Source organism: Lithobates pipiens, unplaced genomic scaffold (genome assembly GCF_037356315.1).
Source record: "Lithobates pipiens isolate NorthernLeopardFrog02 unplaced genomic scaffold, aLitPip1_a1.2 Scaffold_18, whole genome shotgun sequence".
NCBI lineage: Eukaryota > Metazoa > Chordata > Amphibia > Anura > Ranidae > Lithobates > Lithobates pipiens.
The window spans coordinates 252,145,176-252,164,311 of record NW_027507758.1 but is presented as its reverse complement, the minus strand read 5'-3'; the positions used below and the strand labels follow the sequence as shown (position 1 = coordinate 252,164,311).

The 19,136-nt window shown below is 42.9% G+C and overlaps 1 protein-coding gene across 1 annotated transcript in view; it reads left to right on the top strand.

Moving 5' to 3' along the window:
- Positions 1 to 19,136, top strand: part of LOC143987783 (uncharacterized) — a 97,623-nt gene that overhangs the window by 51,727 nt on the left and 26,760 nt on the right. Inside the window, exons 7-12 of the mRNA XM_077486798.1 lie at positions 961 to 1,086; positions 1,358 to 1,403; positions 1,837 to 1,970; positions 9,431 to 9,556; positions 10,862 to 10,976; positions 17,649 to 17,783. Of these exons, the coding sequence (XP_077342924.1) occupies positions 961 to 1,086; positions 1,358 to 1,403; positions 1,837 to 1,970; positions 9,431 to 9,556; positions 10,862 to 10,976; positions 17,649 to 17,783 (682 nt within the window). The remainder of the gene's footprint in view (positions 1 to 960; positions 1,087 to 1,357; positions 1,404 to 1,836; positions 1,971 to 9,430; positions 9,557 to 10,861; positions 10,977 to 17,648; positions 17,784 to 19,136) is intronic.

Here is a 19,136-nt window from a genome sequence, read left to right as displayed (position 1 = left end):
GTGGGTGAAGTTTTATTACTGTTCCCACCCCTCATTAGGACACTGCTTGGGAACGTCCCTATGGTCAAGATTACTGGATTACCAGTTGATTCAGTCAAACAGAAAGTTTGATCTAGTCTAGCAAATATATTTGTTTTCCACTATTTGGATTACTTGTGGCCAATTTCATGGCATGAACCCCAAGGTTAGAATGAGTGAATGGGATGGAAAATTCCCAGAACTATTGCTTAAAATTCTTTTGTTTTGGTACCATATGAATTGGTTGCAATGTAAAGGAAACACATTTTCTGGTCAAACAAGCTTAAGCTGAGTACACACTACAGTGCTTTTGTTTGTGCAATACAGTGGGTTGTCCGGAAAAAAAAAAAACGGTCGGCTGTACTAACCATGTAGCGTTGGCTCAGCAATCTTCCCCCCGTTAAGCTGTTTTGTTCTGATAGACAGGGGGAAGCTCTACCCCCTAGCCCCCCGCCCCCCCCCCCCCCCCCCCCGGTTCTCCAGCATGCATGTCCGTCAGAAACCGGCCATTCGGACAGACCAGGAATGGGGATTGATCGGTTCTGTATGGAATGCGATTGTCACGGCTGCCGTAACATGAATGCGATTCTCCTGCCCGTGCTATTCTGCTGGTCGGGAAGCGGTTAATGGGATTACCACCAGAAAACTTGTGGCCATTTTGAATTTTCCTGAATGTGTGTTTTACATTATGCCCAACTGTGTCCTAAGTTCGACATTTGATTTGTAATTATTTTGTTCTTCTTAAAAATGTATTTTTATATTCTGTCGCATTGTTGCGTTCAATGGCTTATTGTAGTGTTTTTAAAATAATTGGTTTCTTTTTATATTACTCTGCATAAATTTAACTAATTATATCCTCAAAGATGGGATGTATTTATTGCCAATTGGTGTTATGTCCTATTAAAGAATAATATCACTTTCTTTGTTTTATCTTTTCTGCAGTACTATAGCTGTGCCTCACTGGGTAACATTGCTGCTAATCCAGAGCATCATAAAGCCATGCTAGCCATTGGTGACAGATTCCTACTTCGAATGCTGGTGTCTCTGATGTCTTCCTCTGTGCAGAAGGTGATTCACATTATTTACATCCTTCAAAAGTAAACTTGTGGGGATGGAACTATGGGAGCTGCCATCCCTGATGCCAGGGTGTCTTCTCTATACAACATTTTTAAAACAGTCTAAAAATGAGGGAATGTTGCATGTCTTGCAGGGATATACTGAATACGACATACTGTTTGCACAGAGGAGTGGTTGAACTCTGCCTGATCATAAATGGCAAATCAGTTCTGTGGTATAAACTTGTCAATTTTTTTTTTTTTTTTCTGTTTGTTTTAACCAGGTCTCAAGTCAGGCGTGTCTTTGTTTAAATAACCTAGCTTCAAGTGGTAAGGCATTTCTTTATTGCTTTTTTTTTAACTAATAATTAAACTTTTTAGCCTATTCTTCCCTAACCACCTTGTTGCTTGTCTGTCTTTGACTCCAGTACTGGGTCATTAACTCCAAAGATACCAATGGCATTGAGTTGCCATGGCACCCAGTTTTTAAAAGGAAAATTTAGCAATGGCAGCCTACATATTTGTCCTCACTACCGGTTTCCTTTAGGTGTATCCGACCGGGTTTAAAGGATATCTAGTATCTTTTAATGTGTACCTGAGCCATAGATTAGATAGCATTGGCTTATATGAGTAATATGTGACAGATTTAAAAAATGGCACATCATTGAATTGTTTGTTCATTCTTATTTCAAGAATAATGTCTGACATGACTGCCCTCTTTCATTTTACTAAAGACCTTTTTTTTTTTTTTTCCTGATTTAAGGGGAAGTTCAAACCCACCTCCTAGCTATGGACATAATGCCTCTCGTCCTTTACTTGCTTAACTCTAGCAGTAGAGATGTCCGGCAAGCTTCCATTACTCTTCTCTGCACCATGTCTCATTCACCTGGAATCATGGTAACCATGTGACTTAAGCTTTGTTGAATTTTGTCCTGTTTCATGCCTGTGTTGACGTAAACTTTATTTTATTTTTTTTATAACATCAGATGTACGCCTTTTTCAAATTGATAAACCTAGTTATGTGTTGATAAAACGTAAAGACAAATCCAATTACAAGAGCCGGTGACCAAAACATCGCTGTGACTTTCCCTTTTTTCTTTTATATTACACGTTTAAACATAATACTAGATGATAGAATAATAGATATCTGAAGGAGCAGATTTTTTTTAACTGGTTGAGTCTATGATTTCTCCTATAATACCACCCAAATATGCTGTAGTGTTGTGTTGCCAGATTTGTTTTGTTGGTCATCAAGTATCCTCATTAATTGTTCCTTGATTGGTGGTACCATGGATCCTATTTTTCACTTCACTGTGGCTTTCACATGACACTGCCGATTGTATGTAGGGGCCTAATGTGTTTTCCACAGTAAACATTTCTCACCCAATTACAAAAAACTAGTGTTTAACGTTGACACAAAAAAAACAGGATTCATTTATGTTGCTTACTACATACTAGGCGTGTCTGCACATTTTACCAGATAGCGATTCGTCAGACTAGGCAACACTTTTCCAACCTGCATTTATCCCATTTTGGTGATCATGCGCCCACTGTAGCTTCAGCTAACATTCTCTTGGGACATCTCCTCCTCACCCTTACTCCGCTCCCATGCCATATTGGTCACTACATTGTTACCATTGTGGTCTATAGTTGTGCTGATGGCTAAACTACTTTTTTAATTTTTGTCCGCAAAAATATAGAAAATACTGAAAGCATGTTTTCTGCAGAATAAAATGATATTTGGGGGACCTGAATCCAAAGCCCTCTCACCCAGAAAATGTAGAAGAGCATAGATGATTAAACGTGTGTTGATTTTGACCTTTGAATCAGGGATCCTGTGAGAATGAACAAACCATCAAGCCTTATCAAAGGTTTTTTTTTTTTTTCAATTAACAACGATTTATTGAAGTAAAGCACAGATATCAAAAAACATAGTTTACAGTAAAGAACATGTAGGAAAGTAGTTTACAGCAGCGTACCTACAGTTTGCATTCTATAGTACATTCAGTATAGAGTACAGGTACGTATCCAAACATTATATCCCCTGTAGCATTTAGCACCTTGAGTATCAAACCAGCAGCAGATTTATGCACTTAAAAATGGCGGGGTCTAACAATGGTTATATGCAGGTGTCAGAGTCATTCAGCCAGAGGTCCCACACTTTATTATATTTGAATGGGCACCCCCCTATTGATGTAAATGCATTTTTTGTACGGCAGAGTCAGGTTAATGTCAGCTTTCCACTCTGCTAATGTTGGTGGTGGAGATCTCATCCACTGCCTGGCGATAAGCTTTCTCGCAACAAAGTTTCCTGCAGGAATAATTTGGTACTCTTGTCGAGTACTCCCGGGTATACACCCAACAAGCATTGTTTGGGGTCCAGACCAACAGGTGTGCCCATATTGTCATGCAGAAAATTCACCACCTGAATCCAGAACCCTTGTAGCAAAGGGCATGCCCATACAAGATGGAAAAAGGTGCCAGCGGCCACTTTACACATTGGACAGCTAGGGGGGACCTCAGGTTTATATTTCGCTATTCTAATCGGGGTGAGGTAAGCGCTATGCAGTATAAAAATTTGGGTAATTCTATCTGATAATTTAGGGGACACCTCCTTGCACGTCTCAAGTGCTTCTTCCCATTCTCATCTGTCATGTAATCTATGTCCCTCTCCCAGCTCCCCTTCGGGGCATATGTGACCTTGGAGGCAATTGGAGCAGATAGCGTATCATAATATGACGAAATGAGGCCCTTGGGATCTTTGCTCTTGGCCACAGAGAATGGGGGTGGGATGTGGGCATGTTCCTCAAGGGAATTGTGCATTAGTCACATGTCTTACCTGTAGGTATTGAAAATGCATGTTGCATGGTATTGCAAACTCTTCCTGCAATTGAATAAAGGGTTTGGGAGTGCTGCCAGAAATTAAGTGGTGTAAGTAAAACACCCCACACTTGCTCCATAGTTCCTGCCCTGGTATGGTAGCAAATTCCCTCATATGATTATTATTCCACAGTGGGGTGTAATCAGTGTAAGTTGGGATTCCCAATTTACCGGAGGCTATATCCCAAATACGTCTGTATTGGTGTAGAAGGGGTGCGGTATCATCACCTAAGCTCCTACATTTTGTGCCCATAGTAATAGCATATAGTGGATCACCTGCAGGCCTGTACTGGCCATCGGGACTACCGGGAGATTCCCGGTGGGCCGATTGGCTCAGTGGGCCGCTGGACCGGTTGCCAGTTTGAGCTTTATTCCTTTTTTTTGTTTTCGGCGGCCGCGGCTCCACCACAGCACCTGGGCCAGCGCACAAGTGCAACCCCCCTGGTGACGCTGCCACTCACTCCCCTTATCTTACTTGTCCCAGCGCCGTGACGTCACGGTCGGAGGGCGGAGGCGGCCCGGGGATATGGGAGGAGTTCAAGCTTAGCTGCCAGGCCTGGGAGTGAAGGGAAAGCGCCGCCGAGGAGGAGCGAGGAACCATACCATTGCTCCACACTCCACAGCTGCAGCCTGCAGGATTCCACTCCAGACAGCATCACAGACTGGGTCAGTGTCCAGGGACAAAGTAATGCATAACCTAACCAGTATCATCAAGTAAGCACTAAATAAGAAAATCAACTGGCATGTCTGTGATATCTGTAACATGCAGCATGGTGGGGGGGTAGGAGTAAATGTACTGCTACTGTCCACGGTAACTGATTAACCTCTTCCCGCCCTATAGCCGAATGACGGCTATAGAGCGGGCGCTTTCGTCCAGGAGGCCGTCCCTGGACATCCTGGTGTTTACTTCCGCAATGCGCGCCGCCGCGGACGCGCATCGGGGAAGTTCTGTGTTTGCCCTGTCCCCCGGAGACACAGATCGCTGTAAACGGCCATTCACAGCGGCCGTTTACAGCGCGAGTGTATGTAAACATATGAGATCATCTCTCAGCGCCGCTCTCCCTCCTCACACAGACAGCGTGTGAGAGGGGAGAGATGAACGGCTGCAGCGGCCGTAAGTGGGAAAATAAAAAAATAAATTTAAAAAAGTGCCATCCGCCCCTGTGCCATGCTGCCCCAGTGCTATCTGTCCCCAGTGCCACCTGTTAGTGCTATCTGTCCCCAGTGCCACCTGTTAGTGCCATTTGTCCCCAGTGCCATCTCATCAGTGCCACGTGTCATCAGTGCCATTTGTCAGTGCCACCTGTCAGTGTCACATGCCATCTGTTGTCAGTGTCACGTGTCATCAATGCCACTTATCAGTGCCATCTGTCATCAGTGTCACGCGTCATCAGTGCCACATATTGGTGCCATCTGTCATCAGTGCCATGTGTCATTGTCCTGGTGCTCCAGGGCCTTCAAAAGTGTAATAAGTAGTCAACAAGTTAGATGTGTAATTTATGCTCCTAGAACACGTGATAGCGCTCCCTGCATGTTGGGCCTCTCTATGTGGCCAGGCTGTGGAAAAGTGCCACACATGTGGTATTGTAATACTCAGGAGTAGTAGCAGAATTTTTTTGGGGGTGTCATTTGTGGTATACACATGCCACGTGAGAGAAATAACCTATTACAATGATAATTTTGTGGAGAAAAAAGAAAAAAAGAAAAAAAAAGAAAAATCTTAATTTTGCAAAGAATTGTGGGAAAAAAATGACAACATCAAAAAGCTCACTATGCCTCTTACTAAATACCTTGGAATGTCTACTTTCCAAAAAGGGGTCATTTGGGGGGTATTTGTACTTTCCTGACTTGTTCGGGTCACAAGAAGTGAGATCGGCCACCAGTACATCAGATGTGATCAATTTTGTGCGATTCGCACCACAGCTTGTAGATTCTCTAACTTTCACAAAGACCAAATAATATCCACTAATTTGGGTTATTTTTACCAAAGATATGTAGCAGTATAAATTGTGGCCAAAATTTATGAAGAAAAATTAATAATTTGCATAATTTTGTCACAGAAATAAAGAAATATGCGTTTTTTTTTTTCAAAATTTTCGGTCTTTTTTCATTTATAGCGCAAAAAATAAAAACCCCAGAGGTGATCAAAAATCACCAAAAGAAAGCTCTATTTGTGGGAAAAAAATTTATTGTCACTGTCCACGTTAATTGCATCTTTTTCTCTAAATAATAAAAAAAAAAGCCGTTTATACTTGCATTGGAATGTTTTACTTATTTTTTTTGCGTATAGTTTATATACTTTTTTTGTGTGTGTTTGCAAAATTAAAGTGGGCCAGTCTGGATGAAGTCCAGGGCCAAATTTTGTCCCAGTCCAGCCCTGATCACCTGTACGTTGAGCCCATTTAGGGCAGATCAAGGTCATGAAGCGAACACCATCAGCTTTGTCAAGATGAAAAAATTGGGAAAGCTGTGCTGCAATGTAGTAGTGGTTAAAGTCTGCTAACGCCATACCTCCCCTATCTGTCAGGTTCTTGAGCTTTTGCCATGCCAGCTTATGTCTATTTTTACCCCACACAAAGGGGTTTAGAAGGGCTTCTAGTTTCTTAAAGTACTTTAGAGGGAGGTATATTGGGAAATGCCAAAGGGTATACAACACTTTGGGCAATAGAATCATTTTGATGAGATTAATTCGACCCCACACCCCCAGTGGAAGGCGGGACCATGTACAGAGTTTATTTCTAATTGGAGAGAAAAGGATCTGGTTGGGGGAAAGCTGTCCAGCAGCAAATTCTGGGACTTATTCCAATTAATTTTAAGGCCAGAAAATATCCCAAACTGCTCTATAACCATCAAGGCTCTAGTCAAGGAGGAGTCTGAGTCAGAGAGATGCAATAGCGTATCGTCCACATATAGACTGATCTTCTCAATAACATGTCCCAACTGTAGACCCTTAATTACTGGATCAGCACGTATAGTGATAGCTAGAGGTTCCGCAGCCAAGGCATATAGGAGCGGGGATAGTGGACAGCCCTGTCGTGTACCCCTACCAAGATTGAATAATGGGGAGGGCCATTCATTTGCCACCACTTTGGCCATTGGTTCGTGATACAAAAGCCGCACCCATCGTATAAAATTAGAACCAAAACCATAGCTCTGCAGACATCTCCACAAATATGGCCACTCAACGGAGTCAAACGCCTTAGCCGTGTCAAGTGACATGACCACTCTCGTACCTATTTCCTCATGGTGCGTTTGCAGATTAATGAAAAGCTTTCTGAAATTAAAGGATGTGTTGCGGCCTGGCATAAAGCCCGCCTGATCTGGGTGGATAAGTTTAAGAATAACCCGATTGAGGCGCAGAGCAAGGATTTTAGCTAGAATTTTAATGTCCACCTGCAACAATGAGATGGGACGGTACGATTCCGGGAGCAAGGGGTCTTTCCCTGGTTTGGGTATCAGGACTATAGTGGCCTCTTTCATGGATGCAGGTAGTTCAAATATTTGGAACAAGTGATTGTAAAGTATCAGCAGTTTGAGCGAAATAACCTCAGAAAAACGTGCGTAGAATTCTACCGGCAGGCCATCCGAGCCCGGGGCCTTAGAGTGGGCAAAGTTAGCAACCGCAACAGTAATCTCCTCTAGGGTAAGCGGGGCCTCTAGCATGTCAATTTGTTCTGCCGTGAGTTGGGGTAGGTCTATCCTTTCTAGAAAAGCGGTCATAAGGTCACAATTGGGTTGTGCCGTGGAGGAGTATCGAGCTAAAAAGTCGTTTGGGCCTTTTAGAGTAATAACTATTGGGGGTTTCCCCTCACTACGTGTCAGATGTGATAAGAGTTTGCCAGCCCGTTCTCCATGTTCAAAAAATTTTTGCTTGAGAAAAAACCTGCTTTTGTTTGGCTTTCGCATAATGTATATGATCTACCCTGGTTTGCAGGCGGAGCTGGGCCACGTTAGCAGCTGAGGGATTTCGTACAAGACCACTCTCCGCCACAGCTAATCCCTCCAAAGCCACCTCAACTCCTCCACTGACTTTGCCTTAATTTTATTAATGTGGGACACCAGGGTAGCACGGGCATGGAGTTTGAAGGTCTCCCAAACCGCCGAGGGGCTTGCTGAATAATCATTATCCTCAAAAAACCGACTCCATTCCTCCCCCTCCGGCAACAATGTAAGCCAAAAGGGATTCAAACGCCACGTCCATTTGGGCTTGTCTCGGAATGCTAAGAGAAATTTGGTATGGGCTATGATCCGATAGGGACCGTGGGCCAAAGGATGCATCTAGTAAACGAGGAGTAAGACCCTGTGAGATAAATATGTAATCTATCCGGGACAATGTATTATGGGACGAGGAGAAACAGGAAAAAGCATGTGTGGCAGGGAACCTGTGCCTCCACGAGTCCACCAGGTGGAAGGATGCCATCAGTTGCGGCAGCCTACCATTACCGGCAGAACTCCCTGTAGGGTGCGCAGGGCGTAAACGATCCAGCTTAGGATCCATAACAGCATTAAAGTCTCCCAACCATATTGCCGGCGTGGTATCATGCTTTGCCCTGAAGGAGAACCCCGCCAGCAATATAGAAGCGGAGAACGGTGGGGGAACATAGTAGGCCAAAATAAGTAGGCGTTCACCATACAGTTTTGCGTATATAAATACATACCGTCCCTGTGGGTCTGTGAGCACTTCCCCTAGTTCAAAATGGACAGTTTTGGCAATCAACACTGCCACCCCCCGTGAATGGGACATGTGGGTCGAATGATACATCAAGCCCACCCAGGGACGTCTCATAGCCATCTGCAACCTCCCCTCTACATGTGTTTCCACCAGTACAACCACATCCGCCCTGCATTTCTTAAGGAGTGTGAATACCGCTGCTCTTTTAATACTGTCCCCGACCCCTCTCACGTTCCACGTGAGGAACGTCAATGATGCATATCAGGAGTGAGGCCAGCGTATAATGCATGTGTGTAGGTAACAGGGTGCATCACCCCAATTTCCCCAAAGGATACCAGTATTGGGCTGCCCGTAGGGCCGCTTCTGCCGTAGCAGTCTCTGCATATTGATAAAACATAACTTATCATCCCGCAAATGGGTGCTTTTACTTCGTACTATACAGCATATATATACTATTCTAATCCTGAAAACCAACAGTCTTGCCTAACCCTCCCCCCACCCCGCCCTGCATATCCCCAACCTTATGCGGGCATCATCCCAAACTGATCAAAGGTTTTTAAACACTATTGTTTTATAAAATGTTTTATGGGTGACAAGTGAACATCAAAGAGTATTGTGTCAGGATAAACCATAAATTGTTTGTGAGATTAAGATGAATTGCTTGCGTGTAGTGTTTAATTGTCATAAATGCAGTTTAAACTTTTATCTGCAGAGTTCGGCAAGCTTGTTATGTTTTTTAGGAAAATATGTTTTCTGCTTTATACTGTCAGAACACATTCATTATCAGTTTTATTTTTTTTTTCAGGATGTCTTGTGCGAAGAAATGCTTCAGCATTTAGCCATGTTGATGCAGACGGAGAGGGCAAACCCTGTGGTTGTGATCCATGCGGCTTGCACAATCCAGAATCTGTGCCAAGCAGAGAACATAGAGGTACCTATATCTGCTAGGAAATGCTGAAGTCAAAGGGTGATTCTCATAGGAGCATTTTCTATGTTGGTCAAAAGGACTTTTCTGTAAGATATTAAGGGCCCTTGTGGGCCTGTTCATTCTGGTACATTGCATTAATATTGTGTTAAAGCAACTTATTCAAATGAATAGGCTGCCAATGCACTAGAATGGATCAAACATTTAGCATAAACCGTTTTTCTGACACAGCACACCACAATGTACTGCAGTGCCTGGAGATTGATGTAGAACTCCAGCATGTGTATAAATCAGCAGTGTTCTTCCTATGTATTCCAGTAGCGCCTACAAAGTATAAGGAACGGTGCTGTTCATGCTAAGGAAAACATTAGAGGCATCCCTACTTGTCATGGTTGTGGCTGGTAATGTTTTTGTAAGTTGTCTAGTAGATGCTTTCTAGTGACGCAAAAAGTAAGTTGGACAATTCTTTTAGTGGGTGTGGATATTCACGTCAATTGAGGAGCAATTTAAAGCAACAGATGAAATCAGTAAACTGCAATTGAGATCTAGGAAACCGTACAGCTGTGTTAAACAGTTTACCTTGGGCTGACATACATGTACAATTTTCCTTAAGGGCACTTTCACACTGGGATGGAGCACGTTGGCAGTAAGGGGTGCTTTTTGGCCACTAGTGATGTGCTTTTACATTTTTTTTTATAATAAGTTGGTATTTGGTTGCTAGGACCGCCTAGCAACCAATCGCCTGCTGGTTAACAAAAAAAGGTTTACTGAAGCCGCTACTGCCCTCCATCCAGCACTATGCTGTCTCCCACTCTCCACTCTGAAGTAAGTAGGAGAGCCGTGGAGGCTGGTTTAACAGGTTGGGGGGCTTTTTTAATTTACATTTTATCTATGCTGCTTAAAACCCTGGATCAGCAAAAGCATTGTTGTTATTCTAACTGAATAATACTATATAATAAGGGTCGGTTCACACAGGGGCAACCCGTCAGGCGACTTAGCCGCCTGACAAGTCGTGTCCCGCTCTATGCAATGGAACCGTTCTAATCGGAGCGACTCAAGTCGCTCCGACTTAGAAAAAGGTTCCTGTACGACTTTTGGGGCGACTTGCATTGACTTCTATACAGAAGTCATTTCACAAGCCACCGCTAAAGTCGGATCCCGGTCGCCTGAGGCAGTCGCGCTGCAAGTAGTGCTGCCTCAGTGTGAACAGGCTCTAATGGTACTGAGTTGCACTGCGTTTTTCTACACTAGTATTAAGTGGTGGTAAACATTCAACAATGTCTGAGGATAGTTCTTTTGTTTTTGCTATAGGTCATTGTACAAAGTCAGTGCTTTGAGGAATTACTACTGGCCCTTCTGGATCCTAATAATGAAGAGGAATCTCTGCAGTATTTGGCATCATGCATTGCTGACCTAACTAAACTTGGTAGGATTTTAACATTATAGTTACCCATTGCTTTTTTTCCTTATTGGTGGTTGCCAGTGCATGTAAAAAAATAAAAAAAAGTCTTCTTGATCTTTTCCCTTTTTTCCACAGTATCTTTTATTTGCATGTGGAAATATTATATATAAATAATATATATAGTTTTAAATGTCCTATAAAAACCAATCTAGAGGTACTTCCTGTTGTCTTTCACTGATCATACATTACCTGTGGCGATGAACATTATGCTTCCTAGAGATATCGGTTAACCCCTAGGATTATAAGTGAGGCATTCCTCCAAGTCCTCCAAAAGATTTCCAATGTCTAATCACCCAAAGGTAAACGTCTAACGCATGGTGTATGAATTTGATGTCTGTGTCCTATACTTCAAGATATATAAAAATTTCCATTTTCCCACTGGATAGAGTTGAGCAAAGATTATGGGGAGGAACTAACATTCTTTCAGGAGTGACCCATTCATCATAAACTGCACTTACGAACTTCTGAACATAGAATGTTTTTTGCAAGATTTTACAGGTCTCTGTATGCAAGTGACATGGTGAGACGGAGTCAGGTTGCACAATACGTTTGTGCAGACAGAGGCACAGAGTAGTTCAACGTTTTCAAATATGTTGCATGACAACCCTTTCTTCAATTTAGTGACAATCTGTGGGAAAAAAAAATTCCACAGCTTTCTCCAAGTGGCTCTGGACAAAGATGGCGGTAATCTGAGAAAATGTGACGTAGATGCAGAAAATTCTGCCTTCGTCCAATAGACTATTTGTTTGTGCCAAATGTAGAGTTAGAATGGTCTGCTGACACTTATGTTAGAGTTGGCTCTTGCTCTGGTGCAAGGTATGTTTCGTCACCAAGGTTGAGTTAGTGCAGGCTTTCGGCAGAGTTCACCTGTGATTTTTGCATTGACTTCATTTGCCTGGTCTCTGTCATTCCTCTGTGGGGTGCCAAGGTGAGTGCCCAAAGCAACATTACAGGTGATCACAACAGCAAAGGGTTTGGGTACAGTCGCCTCCCAAGCTTTTACGGAGGTTGCACCAATCCAAATACATTGCTTCTATTTTGGCATTGGAAAACCATGAGGAACCTGAAAATAAAATAAAAATAATAAAGTACCGGTACTTAAGTAGCAAGAAACTGAGGACTCATGAAGTGGGTAGGGTTATAGAAGAGGTGCCCAGGGGCAAGTCTTTTTAAAGCTTTCCCAGTGTCCAATCAGCTGAAGGTACACGTCTATAACTCCTATAATGTCCTGTACTGTACAATTTTAAGAGTGTGTTACTAAACTTATGCTACCATCGTAGGTATTTACTAGTTTACGCAGGGCAAAGAAATATGGAATTTTGTTAGTGTGGGTGCAATCTTCTAATTTTTCTTTCTTTTTGTTATAAAGCAGATTGTCTAAGTGGAGACCCGTACACATCTATTGGAAGTGAAGCAGATTCTGTCTAGTAAGTGCACAAGATATTTGTAAGTGAAAAGCACCTCCACCATAGTGATCCCCACAGGGCATACTTTAACCTTTTTATATTGGCCCTGACAACAAAGGTCCAAATGCACTGTTGTATAATAAATCGGCTCTAGTACAACAGTGCATTTGTACATTTGTTGTCAGGGTCACTATAATAAGGTGAGAGCATAACCTGTGGCAGTGTTTTTCACTTCGTTATATCTTCAGCACTTGCTGGAATGAAGCAGTTTCACTTCTATGACTGTTTTTTGGGAATGCAATAATAATAATTTAGTTTTTTTGACACTTTTCTTATTTGCTGATACTTATTGTGCTTTGCATATATGTATGTATTGTTAAAGCGAAGTTCCAACCAAAAGGGGCTAGTTTGCTTTTTTTGTATATGATAAACAACAAAGAATACCCCCTTGATGGTACTTTGAAGGACCACCAACACACATTGAATAGAAATGGTTGTAGATCAAACAGAATAATCAATGATAAAAAGACGTAGATCATCTAGAAAGTTCATACAATGAACATAAACAAATTTCCAAGGCCTCAAATGGAGCTCCTGGATTAACAGGTAATACCTACTAGTCCCTGATTTCATATACCCTGTAAGTATGGTAACCGCAAATGAAGCATTTCCCCTTTCTGTGTCCGTGCGTGGACATAGAAAGGGGAGATGCTTCATTTGCGGTTACCATACTTGCAGGGTATATGAAATCGGGGACTATTAGGTTAATCCAGGAGTTCCATTTGAGGCCTTGGCTATAACCTTGCCCTGACTACCGTTCAAGCATAATTGGAATCATTCCAATTGAGCTAAAATACACCTGACCATACTCTACTCTAAGTTCCTGACAAAGGTGTAACAAAAAACTGGAAATGCATCAGCTATTGGGGTACAACACCCTTTTTGTCATTTGTTCATTGTATGTACTTTCTAGACTATATACCACTTTTTATCATTGATTATTCTGTTTGATCTATAACAATTTATTAAATAATTTTCTATTCAACATTTGTGTTAGTGGTCCTTTTAAGTCCCATCTAGAGGGTATTCTTTTGTGTTTATCAAATTAGGGATGGGACCAGGGCCGCTGTTTAGAAATCATGGGGCCCCATATACAGCCTACCTGACGGGGCCCCCTTGACCCCACCCACAACCCCACCCATGGCTCCGCCCCTGACAGCACCCACAACCCACCTCTGGCTCTTCCCCTGCCCCCACACTGGCAGGATGGGCCTGGTGTCTGGTAGCAGGAGCTGAAACATGTAACATTTACAGCGCCCCACCAATCATAACTGGATCTGAATGGGAGAGATGTCGGTGTTTTGACATCTGTGCCCATTCAGTTTGTGTCCCCATACACCACAGACTTGTGTCCATTTACATCAGGCTACCTCTGATCTGTCCCATTTAGGTCTGGAAAAATAGAAAGGGATGTTCTTTTTCATATTTATTTTTTTTTGACCTGAATGGACACGGAGGTAGGCGGATCTAAATGCACACAAGTTACATAGTTAGCAAGGTTGAATAAAGACACCAGTCCATCCAGTTCAACCTAAGTGAGTATCTACAATTGTCCCTATCCCTGTACATTGCACACTCACATTGGTCCCTACCCTCGAGGAGCCCACAATCCAAGGTCCTTATTCATATACTAGGGCCAATTTTGGACAGAAGCCAATTAACCTACCTGCATGTCTTTGGAGTGTGGGAGGAAACCGGAGTACCCGGAGGAAACCCACGCAGGCACAGGGAGAACATGCAAACTCCAGGCAGGTAGTGTCATGGTTGGGATTCTAACCAGTGACCCTTTTTACTGCTGGGCGAGAGTGCTAACCACTACACCACTGTAAACCTACATAGAGCTTTCAATCAGGTCTGCATGAAAAACTGACAGGTGGACTTGATTGCAAAGTTTGGGTGAAAGGTTATCAAAGGGGAGTGTTTTGGGGGTGGTAAAAATGCATCCTGGCTGTGTATTTTTACTGTCCCTGCCCATCACATGTGTAAAGTAGCATCTCACTATGTGCTCATGGTCATTATGATAATGATACAGCAGGTGTTCTATGGCTCTGTCAGTGTAACATGACTGTGTGGTGCTGATTTTATGGCTGTGCTGTTATAGTATGTAACACACAGTATAGCCATATATCAGGAAAGTCAGCACCCAACAGAATGTTACACTGACTGAGCCATAGAGCACCTGCTGTGCTCTGATCATCATAATAATGGCCATGAGCACATGATGAGCATCTGGGGACTGCACATTCTACAATAACCTGTGTGTGTGCAGGGGACTGCTTGCCTGTGCACCACTGCCGCTGTTGAGATTACTCCTGCAGCTCTGTCTCCGCCGCCTCAGTGATAAGTCTCTCCCTGAGGCTGCAGCACATACTGAGTGAAGGGAGCCGTATTACAGTAATAGCCAATATCAAGGCCTACAGTGAGCAGGCAGACCCTTAGTTTGTGCAGGTATACTGAGAGCAACGTGTGTGTGTATCCCTGCACCCGAAAATGGGGTACGGGTTAATAAAGTTATTTAGATAAGTTGTTTGTTTTTGTTTTTTTTTTAAAGCTAGAAGTTAAAAGATGCTCAGGCCCCCCTTGCTGGCCAGGCCCGGTACAACAGGGCTGGTTGTACTGCCCTATCAGCGGCCCTGGATGGGACCACCACGCTTGTCATCTGATATGGTGGAAGTCTTCTTTTCTTTTTCCTTATTTTGTATATGGGTGTACAGGATTATTGGAAATGCAGGAAAAGACATGCCTTTTGTAAGTCTGTATAGCTGCAGATCACCGTGCAAATGATCGGTGTTGACCATTCAAAATATAGGAAACTGTTTAAAAAGTGTTTTTTTGGAGCAGTGTCTATATACATACACACAAAGTATAACATCAAGTCAGTTTAACTCCTGGGATATTGTTCTGGCCAGTTAAGTACCAGAGGGGGTTGTTAATCAGTTTCAGCTGCTTTTTGTGCTAAAAAAAATTAACACGTGCACTAGATGTGCAACAATGACCTCCAAAACAGGAATGGTTTTACAGGTGGAGGCCATTGACATATTTTTTATTTTTTTTTCCCCTTACTCTTTTCTGACTGTTTTTGTTTTTCACTAGTTTTGCATTTGGCTAGGGTCAATGTCACTACTGGTGGCATGAGGCGATACCTGGACCCTATAGATGTTGCACAAGCAGTCTGACAACTCCAGGATGGCACATTAATACGTGCCATTTCCAGAAGGTTTTGCGGTGTCTTCCATAGTTTCATAGTTTCATAGTTAGTAAGGTTGAATAAAGACACCAGTCCATCCAGTTCAACCTGAGTGAGTGTCTACAATTGCCCCTATCCCTGTATATTGAACACTCAAATCGGTCCCTACCCTCAAGGAGCCCACAATCCAAGGTCCCCATTCATATACTAAGGCCAATTTTGGACAGAAGCCAATTAACCTAACTGCATGTCTTTGGATTGTGGGAGGAAACCGGAGTACCCGGAGGAAACCCACGCAGGCACAGGGAGAACATGCAAACTCCAGGCAGGTAGTGTCGTGGTTGGGATTTGAACCAGCGACCCTTTTTACTGCTAGGTGAGAGTGCTAACCACTACACCACTGTGCCGCCCTATCCAGCACAGTCTCGATCATGGAGGAGATTCCATGAGACAGGCAGTTATTCTAGGAGAGCTGGACGGGGCTGTAGAAGGTGCTTAACCCATCAGCAGGACTGGTATCTGCTCCTTTGTGCAAGGAGGAACAGGATGAGCATTGCCAGAGCCCCACAAAATTACCTCCACAGGCCACTGATGCAAATGTCTCCATTGATGTGACCAAACAATGAGAAACAGACTTCATGAGGGTGGCCTGAGGGCCCGACATCCTAGTAATCCCTATGCTCACTGCCCGCACCTTGGAGCCTGATTAGCATTTGCCATTAAACACCAGAATTGGCAAGTCTGCCACTGGCACCCTGTGCTTTTCACAGATGATGGCAGGTTCACCCTGAGAACATGTGACCGATGTGAAAGGGTTTGGAGAAGGCGTGGAACATTATGCTGCCTGTAACATGGTTTAGCATGATCGGTTTGGTGGTGTGTCAGTGATGGTCTGGGGAGGCATATCCATGGAGAGACGCACAGACCTCTACAGTCTAGACAATGGCACCCTGACTGCCATTAGGTATCGAGATGAAATCCTTGGACACATTGTCAAACCCTAGGCTGGTGCAGTGGGTCCTGGGTTCCTCCTGGTGCACAACAATACCCAGCCTCATGTGGTGAGAGAGGATGCAGCCAGTTCCTGGAGGATTAAGGAATTGACACAAATGAATGGCCCCTACGTGCGTCTGACCTTTAATTCAATAACTCCTCTGGGACATTATGTTTCGATCCATTCGAAGCTGCCAGGTTGCACCCCAGGCCATTCAGGAGCTCTGTGTTGCCCTGGTCCAGATCTGGGAGGAAATGCCCCAGGACACCATCCGTTGTCTCGTTGAGAGCATACCCCAGCATTGTCAGACCTGCATACAAGCACATTGGGGGCCATACAAACTGCTGGGTACCATTCTGAGTTGCTGCTATGAAATTTCAGCAAAATTGAATAGCCTGCTGCATCGTTTGATTTTTGGGGTGTCTTTGAATTCAGCCCTCTGCAGGTTGATAATTTTCATTTCCATCAAACGATGTGGTATCCTTTCATTCCGAACACATTATCCAGTCCATATCAGTATAGATATCCAACATTTTTTTTTCCCCATTGAGATCTGTTTGCTTTCAAAGTGTTCCTTTAATTTTATTGAGGTGTGTGTAAAAAAAAAAAATTTTTATATATATATATATATACACACACACATACACATACATACACACATACATACACATATACACACACACATATACACACACACATACACACACACATACACACACACATATATATATTAAACACATGCAAGTAAAAAGTAGAAGTAAATTCAGTAATCTAGATGAAGCTTAGAATAAGATTGTCAGAAAATGAAACGCTTGTGTTTTATTTTTTCACTGCAGTCCTGTTTTATTAGTGCAGTACAAGTCACCATAGCATTTTGGTTACATAAGGCTTTATAATGAAATTGTATTTTCTGTTTTATGCATAGTAAAAAATAAATTTTGACTGTAGTGAGAGCCTAAAGTTTTTGTCTATTAATGCTCTTTTCACAGACTATGCAAGGGAGAATCTCGTTAAAAGGAAGGATAAAGCTTTCCTTAAGTGTTTGGTGAAACTTTCTGGATACCTAGAACATAAAGAACTCTCCTTCCAAGCTGCCACAGTTATTAAACATCTGTCTCATTCTGGTAATGTACTGAAGCAAAGCCCATATTTCCCTATAAATATAATCAGCTGCATAATTTTACTATGGTGCACCTCCTCCTATTCCTAACCTCCCAAGGTTTGCAAAGTTTCATTGTTGTCACAGATGCTGTCATCTTGTACACGGAAGTTTCTCTAAGTTGCTATATGTTATTACTGCAAAACTAATCATATTGTTTAACACTTTCTCAGATTTGTCATTGCTGCATGCAGACTATAATTTGCAAGTATGGCTTTACTGTACGATGTGCGTGTGGATGGCTGCACTGGTGTATCCAAAGTTTGGTTATTGGCTGATATCTTTCTGAAGGGTATATGAGAAGTAGGAGGAGTTATTACCCAATAGAGGGCAGTATTCTGTAGATCAGTTGGTGTTCTGTCAAAAGAGCCAACTCATCAAAATCTCCAATTATGTTACTGCCAGTGACTTTCCAGTAGCAGTAATTGCAGATTTTGACAACTTGCCTGTTTTCACACAACACCGGCAGCGTATACACTACGGTGAGTTGGCTGTTTTGACAGAACACCGGGTAAGGAGTAAAAAAACTTGTTGCCACCCTGGAGGTAGCCATTCCACCATTTTTCAAGAGCCCAAAAGTAATTGGACAATTGAATCAAAAGCTGTTTCATGGCCAGGTGTGGACTACTCCTTTCATTATTTCTTAATCAATTAAGCAGGTAAAAGGTCTGGAGTTGATTCTAAGTGTGGTATTTGCATTTGGAATCTATGGCTGTGAACCTACATCATGCGTTCAAAGGAGATGTCCATGCTAGTGAAACGGGCCATTGTAAGGCTTCCAAAATTAAAGAAATCCATCAGAGAGATAGAAGCAACATTAGGAGTAGCCAAATCAACAGTTTGGTTTATTCTGAGGAAGGAAGAATGCACTTGTGAGCTCAGCACCATAAAAAGGCCTGGACGTCCACTGAAGACAACGGTGGTGGATGATCACAGGATCCTTTTCTATGGTAAAGAAAAACCCACAAAAAGCACACAACGTCCTCTGTAAAACATGGTGGAGGCAGTGTGATGGCATGGGCATGCACGGCTTGCAGTGGCAATGGGTCATTGGTGTTTATTGATGATGTGACCGAAGCAGCCAGATGAATTCTGCAGTGTTTAGCGATATACTGTCAGCCCAGATTCAGCCAAATGCAGCAAAGTTGATTGGATGGCACTTCAAAGTACAGATGGACAATGATCCCAAACGCACTGTAAAAGCAACCCAGGAGCTTTTGAAGGAAAAGTGGAATATTCTGCAATTGTTGAGTCAATCACCTGATCTAAATCCAATTAAGCATGCATTTCACTTGCTGAAAGCAAAACTAAAGGCAGA